Source organism: Pagrus pagrus (genome assembly GCF_965226575.1).
Source record: "Pagrus pagrus genome assembly, chromosome: 19".
In the NCBI taxonomy this organism is placed as follows: Eukaryota; Metazoa; Chordata; class Actinopteri; order Spariformes; family Sparidae; genus Pagrus; species Pagrus pagrus.
In genome coordinates, this window is record NC_140203.1 from 10,468,703 (window position 1) to 10,486,654 (window position 17,952).

General features: G+C 40.8%; 1 protein-coding gene across 4 annotated transcripts; it reads right to left on the minus strand.

Moving 5' to 3' along the window:
• Positions 1 to 5,407: 5,407 nt before the first annotated feature.
• lhx3 (LIM homeobox 3) lies at positions 5,408 to 17,729 on the minus strand. 4 transcript variants are annotated; one of them, XM_084383160.1, is made up of 6 exons: positions 17,427 to 17,729; positions 11,912 to 12,083; positions 11,586 to 11,788; positions 9,244 to 9,395; positions 8,037 to 8,208; positions 5,408 to 6,648 (listed from the first exon to the last, which is right to left on the minus strand). In XM_084383160.1, the coding sequence occupies exons 1-6, from the start codon at positions 17,494 to 17,496 to the stop codon at positions 6,215 to 6,217; spliced, it is 1,203 nt and encodes a 400-aa protein (XP_084239286.1). In that variant the 5' UTR covers positions 17,497 to 17,729; the 3' UTR covers positions 5,408 to 6,214. The 4 variants fall into 4 exon arrangements, with proteins under 4 accessions (XP_084239286.1, XP_084239285.1, XP_084239284.1 ...); XM_084383159.1 differs by lacking the exon at positions 17,427 to 17,729 and adding an exon at positions 14,394 to 14,616 and having other exon boundaries at positions 11,586 to 11,785; XM_084383158.1 differs by lacking the exon at positions 17,427 to 17,729 and adding an exon at positions 14,394 to 14,616.
• Positions 17,730 to 17,952: the final 223 nt, after the last annotated feature.

A 17,952-nucleotide genomic window follows, 5' to 3' on the forward strand; every position in this document is an offset into this window, starting at 1 on the left:
TGCATTCTTGATAACATTTCAATTAAACTGTGCAGCCTCAGTCACAATAAATAAAGAAATTTCATCATAAGAAAACATTTTGAACTGTGACAACTTGTAAAATTTCACATTGTTTTGGACATTTCAAACACTCAAAAACACTGGGAAAAGTATATAAACTTTTCATGCAGTTTGGTTTATCTCATGGGTTCACATACAGCTCAAATGGACCCGTAAAGCAGTCGTTAATGGTGACCAAACATGCTGACTGAAAATCAGCATGCTTCTCATGTACACACTCCTGGGTTAATGCCTCCATGAAGTGCTTTGAAGATTGCATAAAAAATGACAAACATCCAAATGCCGGGCGGTGAGAAGAAGCGCTGAGTGATGCATTAGCCGATACATTTCTAATATGAATGTTCCCGAATGCATTTCAGTCAACCATTGCAGACAGATTACCAGATATTGCATTCCCGTCTGAGAATGAAATGAAGAGATAATTATGCAGCCGGCGGGTAATGGAGAGGTGGAGCCGTGATAGATTTGATTAAAGTTGTCAGTAAAAACACACGCTAATGACCATGTTGATTAGTTAGATTGCTTTAATGCGGCTGCCGCCATTAATCTACAGCATAAACAAAAGTATCCTGTTGGTCAGTGCTGTGTTGGCACTTTGTTTCCCTCTGTGTGTGCGTGTGCACCATCATGGAGACACTTTATATTAAGTTAAAGTCAACTTTCATACACAGTTTCTTCCATTTTATGATTTGGAATTAGGAATATTTAAACAAAACACACTCATTTGTCTGTATAGAATATGTTTAATAAAAAAATAAAACTATTTTTTATGATAATTTCTTGAAAAGAAATAAATCCCAAATCATATCCTCTGGTAATGCGTGATAATCTTCCTCTTAGTTTTCCACATCCTTGCACCTTCTCCTCTCCCAGCTCTTCCTCCAAATAGCCACAAAACCCCCAATAACCACTGCAGGATCTTATTCATTAACACGCTGCTTTAATTGATTGATATCTGTGCCACAGATAATCCACTGTGCTCCTCCTCCTCCTCCTCTCTCCCCCCCACACCCCCTCATCCCTCCTCTCCTCCAGAGGTCCCAAAATGAAAAAGAGAAAAAGAGCACGCCGCTGCCACCATGCATCCATGCATACATTTGCACGCACACACACACACACACACATGCGCGCACCAAGCGGCCTCCCCTCCGTTGCTGCTCCATTAGGTCTGAATTGTAGCTGTGATGTGTGGGACCCAAGGGAGGTGTTATTGTCAGACCTGATTTACTCAGCACCATCTGACACGGGGCTGGGGGGCTTGTGTGTGTGTGTGTGTGTGTGTGTGTGTGTGTGTGTGTGTGTGTGTGTGTGTGTGTGTGTGTGTGTGTGTATGAGAGACAGGCGAACTGCCAGGCTTTAGAGTCCTTTACAGAAAGGACAGTCAAAAGCAACAGTTTAACTGTAGCTGCAGAGCAATAGGCAACCTTAAAAGTCATTGGGATATAAATACACAATATATTTTATGATTTGCACCTTGTAGTTTATATTTCATAATTGTTTTACTGCCAGCACTCTTGACTTTGTGAGGAATGTGCTTTTATTTCGGTGTTGTCATTCAGAAAACTGAAAAATTGTCGTTACTGCGATCAATTTAAGCATTTTATAAATACACTCTTCTTACAAGACAAATGAATGAATCCTTTTTTTTTTATAAACAATCTCATTTCATAATATTACTTATTAAATCTTATTCCACCCTAAAACACACTGTGCATTTAAGCAGAGCTCTTATTTTGTGAGGTTTGTATGGTTAAAGAATTAAGGTTAAGGTAACTCTTAAATCATTTAGAGATTAAATATCAAAATAAAAAGCTCTTTCTCTCAAATTGCACGTTAGACTTTTTTTTTGCTAATCCAATCACAATCTTGTCCCAGTGCAGACCAATCAAAATCATTTCATCTAAGGTGCTGCTTATGACTAAGACTCACAATTATGAGATATCTAATAGATTATGGTGCGGCAACAATAAGTCTTCAAGTACAAGTGATTTCATGAACCTATGTTCACTACGGACACTAACTTTTCAGCAGACACATCAAATCAATTAAATGGTGATTAAATGGTCCATAAGACAAATAACACACCTCCAAAGAGTAGCGAGAGTAGAGATGTGGCTAGAGTACTTTAGACAAAGACAAAACAAAAGACAAAATCACCCTTTTCATCCTTGTATAAGCTGTCAAGCACAGTGTCCCGTGAGTCTCAGACAAAAATATGTGCAGAACATCGAGGTCAAGTTAATTTGGGGTAAGTAAAAAACGCCCGGGCTTGTAGTGACACACTGCTCAGGCGGTTAATGTGAATTTGTAAATGTTGCTCTGTAAATTGCTTTAATAGCTCAGGATTGGAAAGGAAATGGTCGAAGTTTGTTAGAATATTAACAATTTCTTTAATTTAACTTGCTGTCACTGCAAGTGTTTAGTGTTTACATTGTTTATATTTGCAGGAGACCTCTAAGTAACCACGTTTTTGTTGAGTTTGAAACTACATAGTGCCTCTTTGAATTATTACCATCGCATTTCTCACTGAAATTTGAGGTTATTGTAACAGGTAACAGGTTTGGATCGAATACTTTTAAAAGATTTTGGTTTGTGTGGATTTTCTGAAGAAACTTGCATCTGTTTATCTCACAATTATGTGTACAATGGGAGCTACTGTTAAATTGGAAATGTTAATTAAAATGTTAATACTGAGCATCTCAAATCTGCTGTGCTCTTCATAGAGATCAGCCATATTTAAAGTCAGGAGACATTTGTCATCAGTTACAGTTTTTGTTCCTTTGATAATTTTGTATTTCTGTCTCAAAGTGTGTTTCTTTCCCTGTACATGTAATAGCTTTCAATTACCTTTGTACATGTCATAAGATATACAAGATAACCGACACCATTGCATATATTGTCTCTCAGCATCCTCATCCCTTATCAACAGGAAGCCAGGTTATTACAGCCCGCCTTTGTCTGCCAAAGAACATGTATCAATTAACTGTCACACCAGTCATGCATTCACTTATGTGCACACAAGCCCTCAACCTCTATTTCCCACCATTTCTTTTTTTTTTTTCCCACCATTGCCTCAACTATTGTGAAGCCGCCTACCTCTGTGTTGTTAACACCTCGTTGACAGCTGCTTTCCTCACCTTCGGCCAGTCCCATACAACCCATCCGACAAATTGCATACCCAACTTAATCTAATTCTTTACTCAGAAAACTCAATCCGAAAGAGTGGGGCGGGATAATCCCAGCTATTTGTTTAGAGGAGTTCATCACATGGTCACCAAAATCTCACACCTGCGAGTGGGATCATTCGCTGAGAGATAATTTGTCCTTCAAAAATTAAATTCAACGAACACTGAAAAGCGCTTGAAGCTTTCGCATAAGTGGCATGTTTCTCAAGCCTCGTCTTCACTGAGCTAAACATGAACCACAATCACCAGATCAGGCTTTTGAACAAAGTACTTCCTGTTTACTCTGCGACATATCAGCCTGTCTAACGGCAAATACAAACGGTCTCGTAAAGTGACCAAACTGGGTATCTAGGAGATTAAGAGAGCCTTTCACACTTCACTCTCACCGCCTCTCTGTCTTTGCCAAACACTCTTTGGGTCAAGTTACACACCTGTCGCTTCTGAGAGGCAACAGTGATACCTGCCACTCAGCTGGACGGATTCAGCTGAATATCCTGTCTGGTGTTCCTTTTCTTGTTGTGGGAACCTGAGGAGCAGAGCGGGCAGGCATTAATGGCGGAGGAAGTCGGAGGTTGCACTCCAAAACAAAAGGTTGGAGGACAGCTGATCACCGTTGTGCATGTCATACTTTAGATATCTGCGCACACAAAGTGGTACGATGATGCAGGCAGGAAGACTACAAGCACACAGCAGTGTTTACTTTGAAAGCTTTGTTCTAAACCATCCATTATTTTGTTTGCGATCGTCTTTTGCATGAATGAAGTGTGGCTTAATATGACACTGTATTAATGTCAAAAATATTTTAGAGAGTCATTCCTTTATATTACAGTTTTCAATTTAATGTTGTGACAGGGCTCTGTGTAAGGTCTGGTTAGGTTTAGGCACAAAAACCGTCTTGGTTAGGGTCAGGAAAAGATCATGTTTTGTCTTAAAATGCCCATTTTTGTTGCCACAAATATGCTGACACCACGAAAGAAAACTGTAGCCAACATGTTCTGACAGTCGCTAAAATCACCTGGTTATCTGGAAATGCAGTAAATTAGTTGCTTCCATCTGGCTGCAGAAACATTTTGTCAAGATGCAGGACCAACTGAGTAAAGAACTCATTTGTCCCTGCAACCACTGGTCCTTTACATCACTTGATAAGATGCTTTGGTTATTGTTGCTTGATTGTCATGAGGCTACTGCTGGCTGTATACCTTGAACCCTTGAATAATAGCATACAACTGAAATACTGACTCTCTGTAAGTATTAATACTTCGAAAGTGCACTTAAGTGCTACGGTACTTAAGTAAATGTTCTTAGTTTCATTCCAAAATGTTGTCCGAAATAAACAAATTTGATTTAGGCCTACATATTTATGACGATTCAGTTGAAAGACTTGACAAACAAAAAGGAAACAAACAAGAAAGCAGAAGGACAAATAATGTAAGAGAAAAAGTTTCTGCATCACTTCACCAACAATCATGCGAGGGTGTTTGCACGCACACACATCAACAGCCATTATAGAAGCAAATACATAAACATGCAACTGCACACACACACATACACACACACACACACACACACTCACATGCACGCTCCCACCTCCGCATATACTGTTTAATCTACTTAATTGAACCTGACTTTGAATAACTAAACAAATGAGGAAATTCACAAGGGGCACTTGATCCCTTCTCGGCTAATGGATTGGAGATTCCTTTCCCATAGGGGCATTTGGGCAAACAAGACCCAGTAATCTTTGAATTGATGAGTTGACTCTCTGTCTGCATCAAATTTCTCCACTAAAGAGCTGTTGAACCCCTGATACAGTGTTGGTAGTTAGCCAGATGCTCAATTTGCAGACACAGGCAGAACTGCGGGCTCGCTCTGGTTTCACTATCAGCGCTGTGATGTGCTGTAGATATGCAAGATAAATATATAAGATAGATGCTGCGTGAAAGATATAAGATGGATGTGAAGGTTGACTCCAGCTAGTTTGTAAGCTCATGTTTCTTGGCTACATATTGTGCAAAGGCTTTTATATTGTTCTAATTTATATTTTATATTTTAATTTCCTTTAAAATACGTCAAAGTTCCTTCAAGTTCATTACAATTTTCCGGTCCAATCAAAAAGGATAGAACTCCATGTTGATTTTGGTGACAAATTTATTAAAGTCCTGTCATTTAATCAGGAATCATCATCATCATCATCATTACCAGAAGGAATAAATAAGACATAAAACATTTTCCACATAAACAAACATATACATCAGACCCCGGGTGTCAAAGCAGTTCTTCCTTCGGGGGTTGTTGAACAAAACGAACGAGATACATCTGAGAACACACAAATGCATAGAAGTAATTGGACCCCTAGGTACCATTTAAGACAACATCTACATCATTTTTGCCTATATCCCTGTTTAAGAATGTACAAAGTCCTCATATCTGGGTTCTTATTCATGTCCAAGACGGGGTTTGTATAAAAATAAAGTCTCCACAATGATAAACCAATATATATAGTATATTTATATATATATGTATAGACATTTGGCAACAACCAGACATTTAAAGACTCTGAACGTTGAACTGATTTCTGCACCTGAACACAGAGCTGATGAGAATAAAGAGGGGGGGGCTGGGGTTGGTGAAAAATCCAAATGATCAATTTCTCTGTTTGTGGTCTCTTCATTGTTCAAGAAAAAGCTTATAGTGGTATCTGAAAACTGAACATTTTTGACAGATTTCTTACTTTAAATATCGTTGTTAGGCCAAGTGCTTTAAACGAAGGACATTTTAGTCCTTCCTGCCATCCAAATCACAGATATAGAGAGAACCTGCTAATCAGATATTGGTGAGAGATCCAAGGACAGTAGTCTAGTCCTTTAAACAAACACTGTCCTGCGTGACTAATTTCCAGTTTCTAAAATCCAACAGAAGACACAGAAAACCAAAAAAAAAAAAAAAAAATGAGAGAGTCAAATTTCTCTTCAAAACTGCCCGTGGTCCACCTCATCTAACCAGGAGGCAGGACTGGCAGGAAAGTCTGGGTATCCTCCGCTGCTGCCGGTGGAGAGGTCCGAACTGGGGCCGTTGGCGCCCCCCATGGAGGCTCTTACGGCAGGGTTGATCCCAGGTCCGCTGCCCTGGGTCATGATTGAAAGGCCGGAGTCGGGGTAGACCAAGCTTGAGATGAGAGGCTGGTGTCTGGGTAGCGCCTGAAGTGACCCCGGCGACTGAGGAAGGCCGTAGGGGCTGTTGGAGCGGATGTCGTGGAACTGGTCCTGAGAGGGAAGGACGCCGTGCTCCAGGGGGAAGGAGCCGTGGTTGTTGCCCCCTTGGCGGCCCCCCATGGCTGGAGAGGACTCGCTCAGGCTGCTGTAGATGCCGTTAGTGAGGCCGAGCTCTGACATGGGTGGTTCATCTGTGCAGCAAGGATAAAAAGGTGATATTTGTTATTGTGACTGGATTGCATTGACTAAAAATGCAATTTTCCACAATGAAAAACACAATTTCTTGTACATTTCTCTCGTACAAGCCGGTATTTGTAGCACTTCATGGTACAACATTTAAGTGATCTCTTCAATAGCACTTTTATTGAATAAAATAATGGACAAATGACACTGTAGAGGCAAAACTGAAGGAAGGTTGGGCAGCTCCGCAGACTGACTTTATAGCACTAGCAGTTAATTTGCTAGCTAAAGTAGGCCAGGCCTTTTGACATTCTTTTATAAATAAATAAATAAATAAGACAGGATCGCCTCTTTATGGAGTTCTCTGTCCTGATTGGATAAAGTGGGCAGGGATACCGTAAAACGTATTTTCTCTATTACTGCATGAGCGTGGGGAAGAGAGCCATGGGTGACTGACCAAACACTCTATCACAATGATAACTGTTGGAAAATAGAGTTATTTAACACTTATATTAACAAAAATATATCCCTTAATGCAGCTTTAATATATAAAATAAACTCAATTTCCTAACAATTTTAAATGAATACTCTTCAAAGAATTAGCAGGAATGGATGGATGGAAGACAACACTTTATAAAAACAGGTAAATTTATAGTTAATTAAACTGTATAGATATTCATTTTACTGAACTGATGTTTATAATACTTTAAATAAATGGTTAATAAATACTGTGTAGTTCATCTATAAACAACAATATGTACTGTAGATGGCCAATGTGGAGTTGGGACCGATGTTTAGACCTTTAAAGTTGCTTAATAAATTGTTTATAAAGCATTTCTTAATGATGAAATAGCTGTTATCTAAAGTTAAATTAACTGTAAATTTACCATTTGTCAATGATGGTTATTATGAAGTGTTATTGGATAGAAAATGGAAAAAAACAACAACTTTTGTTTGCAAATTATTAATCTGGAAAAATGTTAAATGTATGTTTGCATTAGGAGATACAGCCCTTTATTAAAAGCCAAGTCTAATTTCTGCTTCCTGCCATTTTATTTTAACCCCCCTGTTTAGCATCTAATAAAGTGTAAACACACTACAATCTAGTAGTATGCAGATATACGGTGTTTTTGTAACTGGTTATTAATGTCCTATCAATGTCCTAAAGCCCATTATCACATTTTTACAAGGGTTTTATTTATTCTACCTACCAACATGGCAGCCATTCTGACACAGTATGAAAAGCACAGGTGTAAACAAGAAACGAATGACGGCTGAATTCAATTCAGCTGGTATTGCTCATGCTGGCTCACTGTCACACTGTCATGGCCACTTGAATCGAACAAGAGCCATAGTCGCTATGAAAAAAGCTGTCTCTTTTTCGAGCGCTTGACTCTACCTGTAAAAGACACCTCGGCATCGCTGTCCATGCCCTCCTCCTGGATGCTGTCCTTGTCGGATTTGGAGCTTCCTCGCGACCGCTTCATGTTGCGGAAGTATTGCCCCCACCTCTGCCGACCGGCGTCTTTCTTCAGCCTTTTCTCTTTAGCTCGCCTGTTCTGAAACCAAACCTGGGGGGCCGGGGGAAAAGACAATATATATTATTTGGCAAAGGTTCTGGTGATGTATTAGAATAAAATTTGACTGTCTAGAACAATTTCTTTGAGCAAATTCAATTTAGTTTAATTTTGTAAACCAAATTAAAACATTTCTCCCGTGAAATGTACCCAATCCTTCTCAGTCTTGAGGACCATAACTCTACAAATACCCCACCATGTTTTGTAGTCATCGTGCCTCTCATACACTCATACAAATTAAAACAGAATTCACTTTCAAGGACTGCCTTTGTAAGTCCGAGTGTGAGACTTGAAACGGTGACACTGACCAGTAATCCTGAGATCAGCGTCCCCTTCACCAGATTTATCGCGCATTTAATTAACTTCCCGACAGCTACAAGTTGTCCTCACCCCGGGGAGCAGACAGGTTAGCGAGCCACTGATTTAATTCATTAAAATTTTTTCTCTATCCACTTTTGATCCGATCTATAAATTTTATCTCACACTTTAGAAAACATTAAACTTAACCAGCCTGCAACCTCGATGCTTGTCCACGAAATCTCATGCAAACTGAATAAATGCCACGTGTCTTATTAATTTTATCTTACACGCAAAAATTAATTCATTTCAGTCACAAGCACAAAAAAGTAGTTTTACATTCGCTTTAATGATATTCCGCCCCGGGTGAACCCTCTTCACCTCTTCCCTTTCACTGAATAATGAGGAGCATTTTAGTGGCTTCCGTCTCTACTTTTGTCCTTGCAAATAAAACAATATATATGACCACCACCTAGCAACCGGCGTGAGGCTCCTCAGCGGCAGACAATATGCGAGGGGCCCTCTTAGCATTGTTAACGAGCCTGCACTTAAACCGTGCTGACTTTCATGTGGACTTCATTTTACTCCATCTAGCCGTAAATTCCCCCCCAACACACACGCGCGCATGCACTTAGTAGTACAGTAGGCTTGTGCCAGTTCGCCCACAATTGTCCCCTGATAATAATGCAGTCAGGACACTAATGGAATAGCCCTTAATGGATAATAATATACCTGCACAACCCGCATATCCAGGCCCGTCTCCGACGATAGCTGCTCCCGGACGTGACGGGCAGGTTTGGGAGAGTTATTGTAGGCGTTCTTCAGCGTTTCCAGCTGTTTAGCGGTGATGGTTGTTCGTGGTCTTTTTGCAGTCGAGTCTGCTTCTGAAAAAAATGAATGGACAACACACTCTATGAGCCAATGCTGCACCTCAACATTGTTAATTTTTTATGTTTTCAGGCCGGAGATCTCAAGAAGAATGGTTCAATTTTGCAATAATTTAATCAACAAGAAATAAAGTAATTTAGATAATGAACATAGTGATATTCACTATCTAATTGTGGTTGGTATTATACGTCAGTGTACAGTGTTTCAATGCGTTGCTGTCTCTAAGAACATAATACAAAAAATACGTATGATAATTACAATAATCATAAGAGATCTTCCCATATAGAGCCACATAACCTAAAGATTATGGTCTGATATTTAAAAATCTGTGATAGGAACACATATTCAGAGCAACTGATAGCACAAACCAGCCTGCATAATATACAACTTTCTAATTTAACATGGATGGATAAATTCCCCCTCTGCCTATAAACCAAAATCTGGCATCCTGTGCATAATTGCATCATGTCTGCACATCTGTTGGCCAGCACAGCAAAATACAAAAACCATCATCCAAATGGATGCTGCCCAAGTAATTGCGCCCTCTCATTAGTAAAATAAACGTGTGTGTTTTTAGTGAAAACTTGCGTTAACTCGCTGCATAAATCCACACTTGGTGTCGGGCAGTAAATTCAAACAAACAGATGGGGAGATAAAACTTAAGCGTGGCCAGTCTGCCCTATGAGGAACACAGTCTGCTGGGGTTTTGCAGTGAAAGTGAATGTGGCGCCGGTTAATGTAATCATCGTATCTAATGAAATTGTTTTGGGGCATATAAACAGTGTTTTAAATATTTCCTGACAACACATTTGAAAGTGTATTGATTAAATTGATTATTTTAAAGCAATTCAGCTTAAATTGTGTATTATAATAATAATGGTCTAGTTTTAAAATATTTTGTCATTGAGCAAAAACTTACCATTACTATACTGTGGGAAGGTAGGCAGGTCCATGAATTATATGTTTTTGGTGTCGATATGTTGTTTTTCTTAAAATATGGCTAAATTCAACTTTTTACAACCTGTTTGTTAACAACTTAAAATATTTGTGTAATGTCTGTTTAAGAAAATGTCTTCCGATTTGCACGTTCTGCACACTTTGAACATTTATTGCAGATTGTAACATGCGTTTTTCTATTTAGCATGCATTTCCATTGGTTTGACTTGTTTCTTTCTCTCATTATTGGACTTTTATCATGTGTCTGACTTCTCCATCTCCCTTTAAGCCTTCTCTCTCAAAGCAAAACCTTTTTTAAAATTACACTAATGCAAATTTAAGGACAACTAATTAAACTACCTAATATGCATGAATCAAAGTGGTAAGGTGCAGAGAGACTGGGCCGCTGAAGGGATTATTTGACACTTTTGGAAATACGCTTGGCCTGTTTTCCTTCTTGCCGAGAGTTGGATGTAACAAAGCCCAGACACGTTAAACACGTTTTTAACTAAAGATCTTCAGAGGTGCTGGTTGTTTCCATATTTTTCTTGTAAATGGGGTTTTTATCATGTGTCGGTCTTGTGTGTCTCTCCTTTCTCAAAGCGGTTTAAATTGTAAAAATGAAAAAAAAAAATCAACTTTTTCATGAAAATCCTGTTTATGTTTAGACTTAATTTGCTGCTGCCTAAAAAGTGGGAAACTGCTGCTTGTAAAAAAGAATTAAAAAAACATTACAACTGTGTGTCATTTAATTTAATTCCAGATTGCAACACATTTAGATATTTGAACCGGTTCTTGCATGTATAAAAGTATTAAAAATAAGGCCTAATAGATGCTTTTGTCCATGTTATGAATTAAGCGACCACTGCATATGATGCCACAGAGATTCTAACACATGAACATTCATCCTGTCTCTCTCCTCTCCCTCTGTGTCTCTACTCAGGAATAATAATAAGAGTTATTGAGAGCTGATTCCTTCCAACGCCACCAGAGTGCAAGTGTAAGCCTCCCAGGCCTCCGGCTTTACGCAGCTATCCATCGATTGATCCGCGGGCAACGACGCAATTAGCACAGGTGGGTCAACATTTTATGGGTGACCTCATTGTCACGTCAGAACCACAGACAACGCTTACCATCACATAAACCTAGAGATTAAGGTCTGCAAATGACGCAAAAACACTGCATCGTGCCGCAATCATCCAACTAATAACAATCACTTTGATTGGTGTCCAGGTGCACCCCCTCCTCACCTCTCTGCTTGGCGGTCTCGTAGTCGGCCTTGCACACCAGCCTGCTGTCCTCCATCAGGTAGTACTCGTCCCCTGTGGCCAGCTGCCTCTTGCACACGATGCAGGCAAAGCAGTGCAGGTGATAGACGAAGTCCTGCGCTCTCCTCACCACCTGTGTGGGCGGGATGCCCTGCTGACAGGCCGCGCATTTGGTCCCGAATCTCCTTTTTGGAAATTAGACGATTACAATCAATTCATATAAAAAAAACAAAACACGTTTTAATCGCGAGAATTTTAAAGCAGATAAAAACAAGTAAATGAGGCAAAATGTTTCAAAAGCTACTCACTTGAAGAAATCCTCTTTGCAGTAGACGCTGTCGCCCCTGCTGAAGCACTTCTCCGCCAGCTGCGCCTGGCAGTCGCTGCACTTCAGGCACTTGCTGTGCCAGTGGCGGTCCAGCACTTTGAGGATGAAGCGGTCCACGATGTGTTGATTGCAGCCCGCGCACACTGGGATTTCTGCGGGAGGAGACACGATGGGATCACTTCAGTCAGTGTGGTCCATTCACGATACATCGATATAATAGATGGCGTGGGGGGTAAAGACTGTCAGGGACGCGCATGGCAAGTGAACCTGCGTAGTGTGCGTAATATGCGCACAGTTACCATTTAGGACAACACGCTGCTAACTCCAGCTGATGAGACTTTTGTTTATAGGCCTATACTGCTTCTTCTTCTTTTTTTAAACCATGAGCTTGTATTGTGCTTCTGTCTGTAATTTATTCTACAGAATGTCCCGTATTTTATCTGGAGCGGATTCACTTTGTTCCATATTTGTTCCTCTTTCTTTGCATTTTAGTTTACTATTCAATTTATCTTCCATTTATGGATGAATAAAACAGTCTAAAATGCAAAAAAACAAAACAAAAACAAACAACAACAAAAAAATCGTACCCCTTTTCTACGTTTGCCATAATCACTACATCGTCATCACTCTTTTCCTTTCACTTAGAATTAACTCACTATATGAATGTCATTTACACACAATTATTTCAATTCATTCATTATTTTTACCCCGGTGTAGTCAAACAATCGCTAAATCGCTGCTAAATCCACAGATCTTTGATGAAATCGGGAAAGTGAATGAAGCACGAAGGCTTCATATATTATCCGCTTTACAGCAGCAGGCCGGAGCTAAATGCCACTAAAGCAGATAAAAATAAGTACATAGCGTAATATAAACACACAGACAAGCACAAATCAGAATGAAGATGGATGTATGGAAGCGTGCACTTATCCCGTGTTTTCCATGATTTTCAATCATATCCATGCAGCTTAAGATAATTAGTACAGTAAATCCATTCCCAGTTAAATAAAAACATGAGCAGGTTTTCCAAACTCACATTTTCACCATTGAAGAGTGGACGAGTAAATAATTCACATTTTTTAAAAGGTGATGAATTTATAAGCAGATGTTACAGAATTATAAGAATATAATAAATGTGGATATCGGTGCAATAAACAGACAATAAATTACTTTTTCAAACATTCATGATAAAAATGGGCATTCGTCCACTTATTTCTGCTTTTGTATTATACTGATATATACACGGAGGCCATTCTGAGCATAAAAGCAAAAATATTGCAGCAAGATTCTTTAAAAAACATAATTATGGGAGGTATTTCAAATCACTAAACAGGGTATAAATTAAAGCATCAATATGTCATTAATCGAACATTGCTCGGCTGGTTATTGTTTTGTCACATGCAAATATCTTTAAGAGGAAGCAGCCACGTTTACACAATTTCAAGCAGATCCAGCGTGTTACAGCACAAACCCCCATCTGAGGAGGGCCTTCTTTACGCAGCAACGACGTGTTAAGAACAGCAGCTTTATCAGATATTTTGATATTAAAAAAAACAACAACAAAAAAAAAAACACAACACACACACAACAAAGTTAAAAATAAGGACAACCATAATGTCACGAGGGACGTTATCAGGCCTGGTTATTACTAATTGAAGGAGGCTCAACCACTTCATATTCCATCCGTGCAAGGAATCGCGTTGCTATTGTTCTGCTGTGGACAATTCATGCAACATTAACGAAGCGGTTCCTCTGGAGCGCTGCACAAGTGCGCCTGGAGCCGCGGCGAGAACAGGTGTATGCAGCTCATCATTAATTCAGCGCGCTCTGTAAAACTAGAAAGCTGCGGCCCTGCGCTCTCACGACTGTACGAGCAGACGAGGTGTCCGAGCAATTTGCTCACACTGTGGGTGTATTAATAATATGAGTAGATGCATTCAAATCCCAATCCAAAGTCTCCTTTTTTCTAAATCAAACTTTGGAGCTCAGTCCAAATGGAAATTAAAACTGTAGGAGACAGTAGGCATGCAGCCACTTCACAAAAATCCATCTAGAAATCCTTCAGTTTACTGTCCACGCTTGAAACTGTGTTCCTCAACCTGTAAACCCCTCTGAATGGTCATAACAAAAGTGTGACGCCTGATTCACCCTCAGAAACAGTGCGTAAAACATACAATAAAATATATAAAAAATGTGAACGAGCATTCGGGATGAACCAAAGGTTAGAGCCTTGTGCGTAAAAGTTGCATTGTCGAGATTTGGAGCAACCGAAATGGCACTTTGTCCCTCGTGTCAACAGCTGTAAAAACTCCCAGCACAGTCTGGCCGAGTTAAAACGACAGCACATCCGCAGCATCCATCATCCTCACAGTTGTGACAGCCTACATTCACTGTACACAAACAATCTCACGACACAAACACCGCAAAAAAACGAATAAACGATCACTTTGTGTTGCGGTTACCTTTCCGCAGCTCCTCGCTGTGAGACAGCAGAGCGAGAAGCATCTCCGCGTTACTCGCCGCCTCTTTTGGAGACTCACCACTTCCATCCATTGCTCATGATTTACGCTCACATCAACGCAAATCGTGTGTCATCTGTCCCCGTTCATGCGCTAAAAAAGCAGCCAAATGTGCGTATAGGCCCAATGCGGAACACAGGCGTGCGGTGGAGTTTTGGCTGGTAACGCTTCGCTGTGTTGGAGCCTGTGCAGGATTACAGCTGCGCCGTCTCCCGGGCGACAGGGAGATAGATTAACATCACCTACTGAGTGAGCACCTTTACCCGGAAGGAGAAGGAGCAGGAGGCGAGGGGGGGACGAGCCAATGGAGTTTTACTGATGGGTGGTAACGTTAGTCAGAGGAGATGTTCCTGCTACATTACTAACATGAAGAAGAAAACATCCTCTTTCACTTTACTTTATATTGAATGGATTTTATGTGAGAGCCATTTTTGGTTTTGTTTGTTTTTGTTTTGACTGAGTTTCTGCTCAAAATCTACACAAAAAGCTAAGATGAGGTGTACAGTCAAATATTCTGCAACTAATCCTGATAACAGTTTTAATATTTCTCCATCGAGTTAAGGCCAAATATCCTCTCCGCTGTTTTCAGCTAGAATTACCTGAAATGTTAATGATCTCTGCGTGCAAAGCCACAGCGTCAATAAAACACAGAGAAAACAACAGAAAAAAATAGAAGTGGGCAAGAAAAACGAGAACAGTTGACACAGTAATGTTGATGTTTTTTATGTAAATGACCAAAATAGATTCTCGCGAGAATTGGCCATGTCAATCAATTTTTATTTCAGATTCACGTAGTGGCAGGCGTAAAGGAAGAAAAAAAGGCAGGGTGCTCAGGGACACTACAATCTTGTGGCTACTTTTCTTTATTTCTTTTGTAGTTTTGGAGAAGATATTCTAACTCTTTGTTTATTTACAACATTAATGAGGCAATAATTCAAACTCAGAAATATATTTTTTTCCCATAACTGAATAAACAAGCTGTTCTCAGAGGCTAGAAAGGTGGCAGGGTCCGCCAAATATTTAAGTAAAACAGTATGAAGCTGTGTTGTCCTTTAAGGTCAGTTTGTTTATTCAGTTATGAAAACAAATAGAGTTTGTTTATTTAGTTTGTTTAGGCTTAAAAAAAATAAAATAAAATCAGGAACATTGATTTAAATTTCTTCCCCAAAACTACAGAGTGCACCTTTAATTCATATTTTTTTGTGGCAGACAGAACATTGCTTCCTTAGACAAAATAAAAGCAGCACCGGCTCAGCTATTACTTTTTCATAAATAATTAAATAACCGCTGAACAGGTGCGAGCGCTGTCACACTTTGTTGCTATAACTACCAATACCCCGCCACATCCTTATCATTATTATTGGGCAAAAGGGGCATTTCAAATGGATTTAATGCACTTGCTCGTGGAGCCATGTGTGCCATAAGCTTTGCATCAATTGTCAAGTGTTTTTAAACGTCCTTCACACACACAAACACACGCGCGCGCACACTCTTCATCTCGCGTGTTGAGTGCTCAAAGACAAGTGTTTATTTAGGGGAGAGATTGGCTGTTCAATAACATGTTGATCGGGCCAACACCCCAATGAATTTTATTGACACTGATCTTTGGCACAAAAGAGCGCCTGGGGAAATCACGGGTAGTGCCACCGGGCGCGCGGGCCGCTGATGAATCTAAAATCAATGTCCCATTTGCCTGTATTTCTGGAGTATATGAAAGGCCTTTTGGAGAAAGGTGCAGGGGGCTCGTGGGTGCCCCTCTTACTTTTCAGCTTTGTAATAATTTTGATGTCGTATTGATCGCTCACTTTTTTTGAGGGGGGGTTGCGGCCCGACAGTAATGTGACAACAAAGCGATAAAATGACCATCAGAGTAATGGTCAGTGAGTTAGAGAAAAGTCGGGGGGATGATGGGATGAAATTGCGTTTTTGGTTTCATTTTTCTTTTTTTCTTGGTGAAATCAATTAGATTACCTGGTTTGTATGTTCTGCTCTCTCTCTCTCTCTCTCTCTCTCTCTCTCTCTCTCTCTCTCACACACACACACACCTTCCATCCATTCCTGCCACTAAAAAACAAAAACCTTTCTCCCTCTATCCACCAATAATTCAGCTTTGAACCCGACCACTGTTCTCTCCACTCGCGCCCTCAGGTGTCCCACCTGTCGGGGCCGGAATGTGACACCTGTTGAGCATTTTTTTTTTTTTTTTTTGCGTCGTGATGGAGAGCAGCAGCTCCGCGCCTGCTGCCTGTCGCCACCGGCGGCCTCTCTCCCTCTCCCTCCGTGTATCCGCTCCCTCCTGCGCCCTCCATGCGCTCCCGTTACCACCGCAGGCGGCGGTGTGCCATGACAGCACGCGCGTAACATCTGTTGGTGTGATTCTCCCAACAATGAGGGGCTCATTACAGATTCATAACGTCTCCCGCACGCAAACGCACAACGAAGCGCCTCTAAACAGTCAGGAGTCGGTGGATAATAGACGGGGTTTCTGCAACTGTTGCGTCTTTGCGTCGCTCCGCAACGTCTGCGTCCTGTTTGGGCCGCAAATTCTCAACCTTGAAATACATCTGAAGCTGCTATTTGTAAGGAAAAGTTGATTTTTGAGTCTCATTCCCAACTCGTCAAATATTGACGCACTGGGATTGACGGACAGCATCCCCCAAAGCGTCACATTTTGACGAGCTCGGAGACACAAAGCATCATTTTTTGACGAGATGGGAACTTCACCGAAGTCTGTGTCCTTCTACAGAAGCGTGGTTGCTTTCCACGATGAATTAAAACACTTCCCAGGCGCAATTTCACGCTTGTCAGAGTTAAATAAGCCAAAACAGGTCCCGCTGTGCTGATCGGCTGTCTCCTCCGCCATCTCACGTCTAATTATACCTCATTAACGGACCCCAGGACACCAATTAAAACTCAGCACTGCCTTAGAAAAAAAAAGCAAATTCACAGTGACATTATGGTAAATTAGACTCTTACCTTGACCCGAGCTGTACCGGGAGAAATTTCCGGCGTTCTGACAACTTGACCCCGGGTGTTCAAGCAACATTTTTGAAGATGTCCCGACGATCCGAGCAGCGAGGAAAGACGCACGCCTGCGACTTTTCTTTAAAAAAACAAAAAAACAAAACAAAAAAAAAACAGATGCGTAACAAGCTACAGGAGATTTATCCTCTGGAGGGAGACTTGAGCTCTGCTCGACTGCAGCTCGATTCCTGCAAAACCGTCGATCTCTCTTCTCCTGTCGTCAGCCGCCGAAGAGCGGAAACTTTGAATATTCATCAAGTTGCTCTTTGATTCCGAGCTGGAGGTGAGGTGGAGACGGTGTGTGTGTGTGTGAGCGTCAGAGTGTGTGTGAGCGTCAGAGTGTGTGTGAGCCCGGCAGACTTCACTTCAGCTAGAAAAAGTAAAGCGGCTGCCTCTGTCCAGGGTGCTGAAAGGGGAGTTTCTCTAAACAGGCGGCTGGAGGCGTGTGCGCCGCTCCTATATCCCCCCCTCCTCCTCC

Excerpts from the sequence above, each read along its gene's own strand:
- lhx3 (XM_084383158.1), bottom strand. The coding sequence starts at position 14,484 with ATGGATGGAAGTGGTGAGTCTCCAAAAGAGGCGGCGAGTAACGCGGAG. Across the intron at positions 12,084-14,393 it reads CAGCGAGGAGCTGCGGAAAG|AAATCCCAGTGTGCGCGGGC; the intron begins GTAACCGCAACA and ends CTCCTCCCGCAG. Across the intron at positions 8,209-9,243 it reads TGGATATGCGGGTTGTGCAG|GTTTGGTTTCAGAACAGGCG; the intron begins GTATATTATTAT and ends CCGGCCCCCCAG.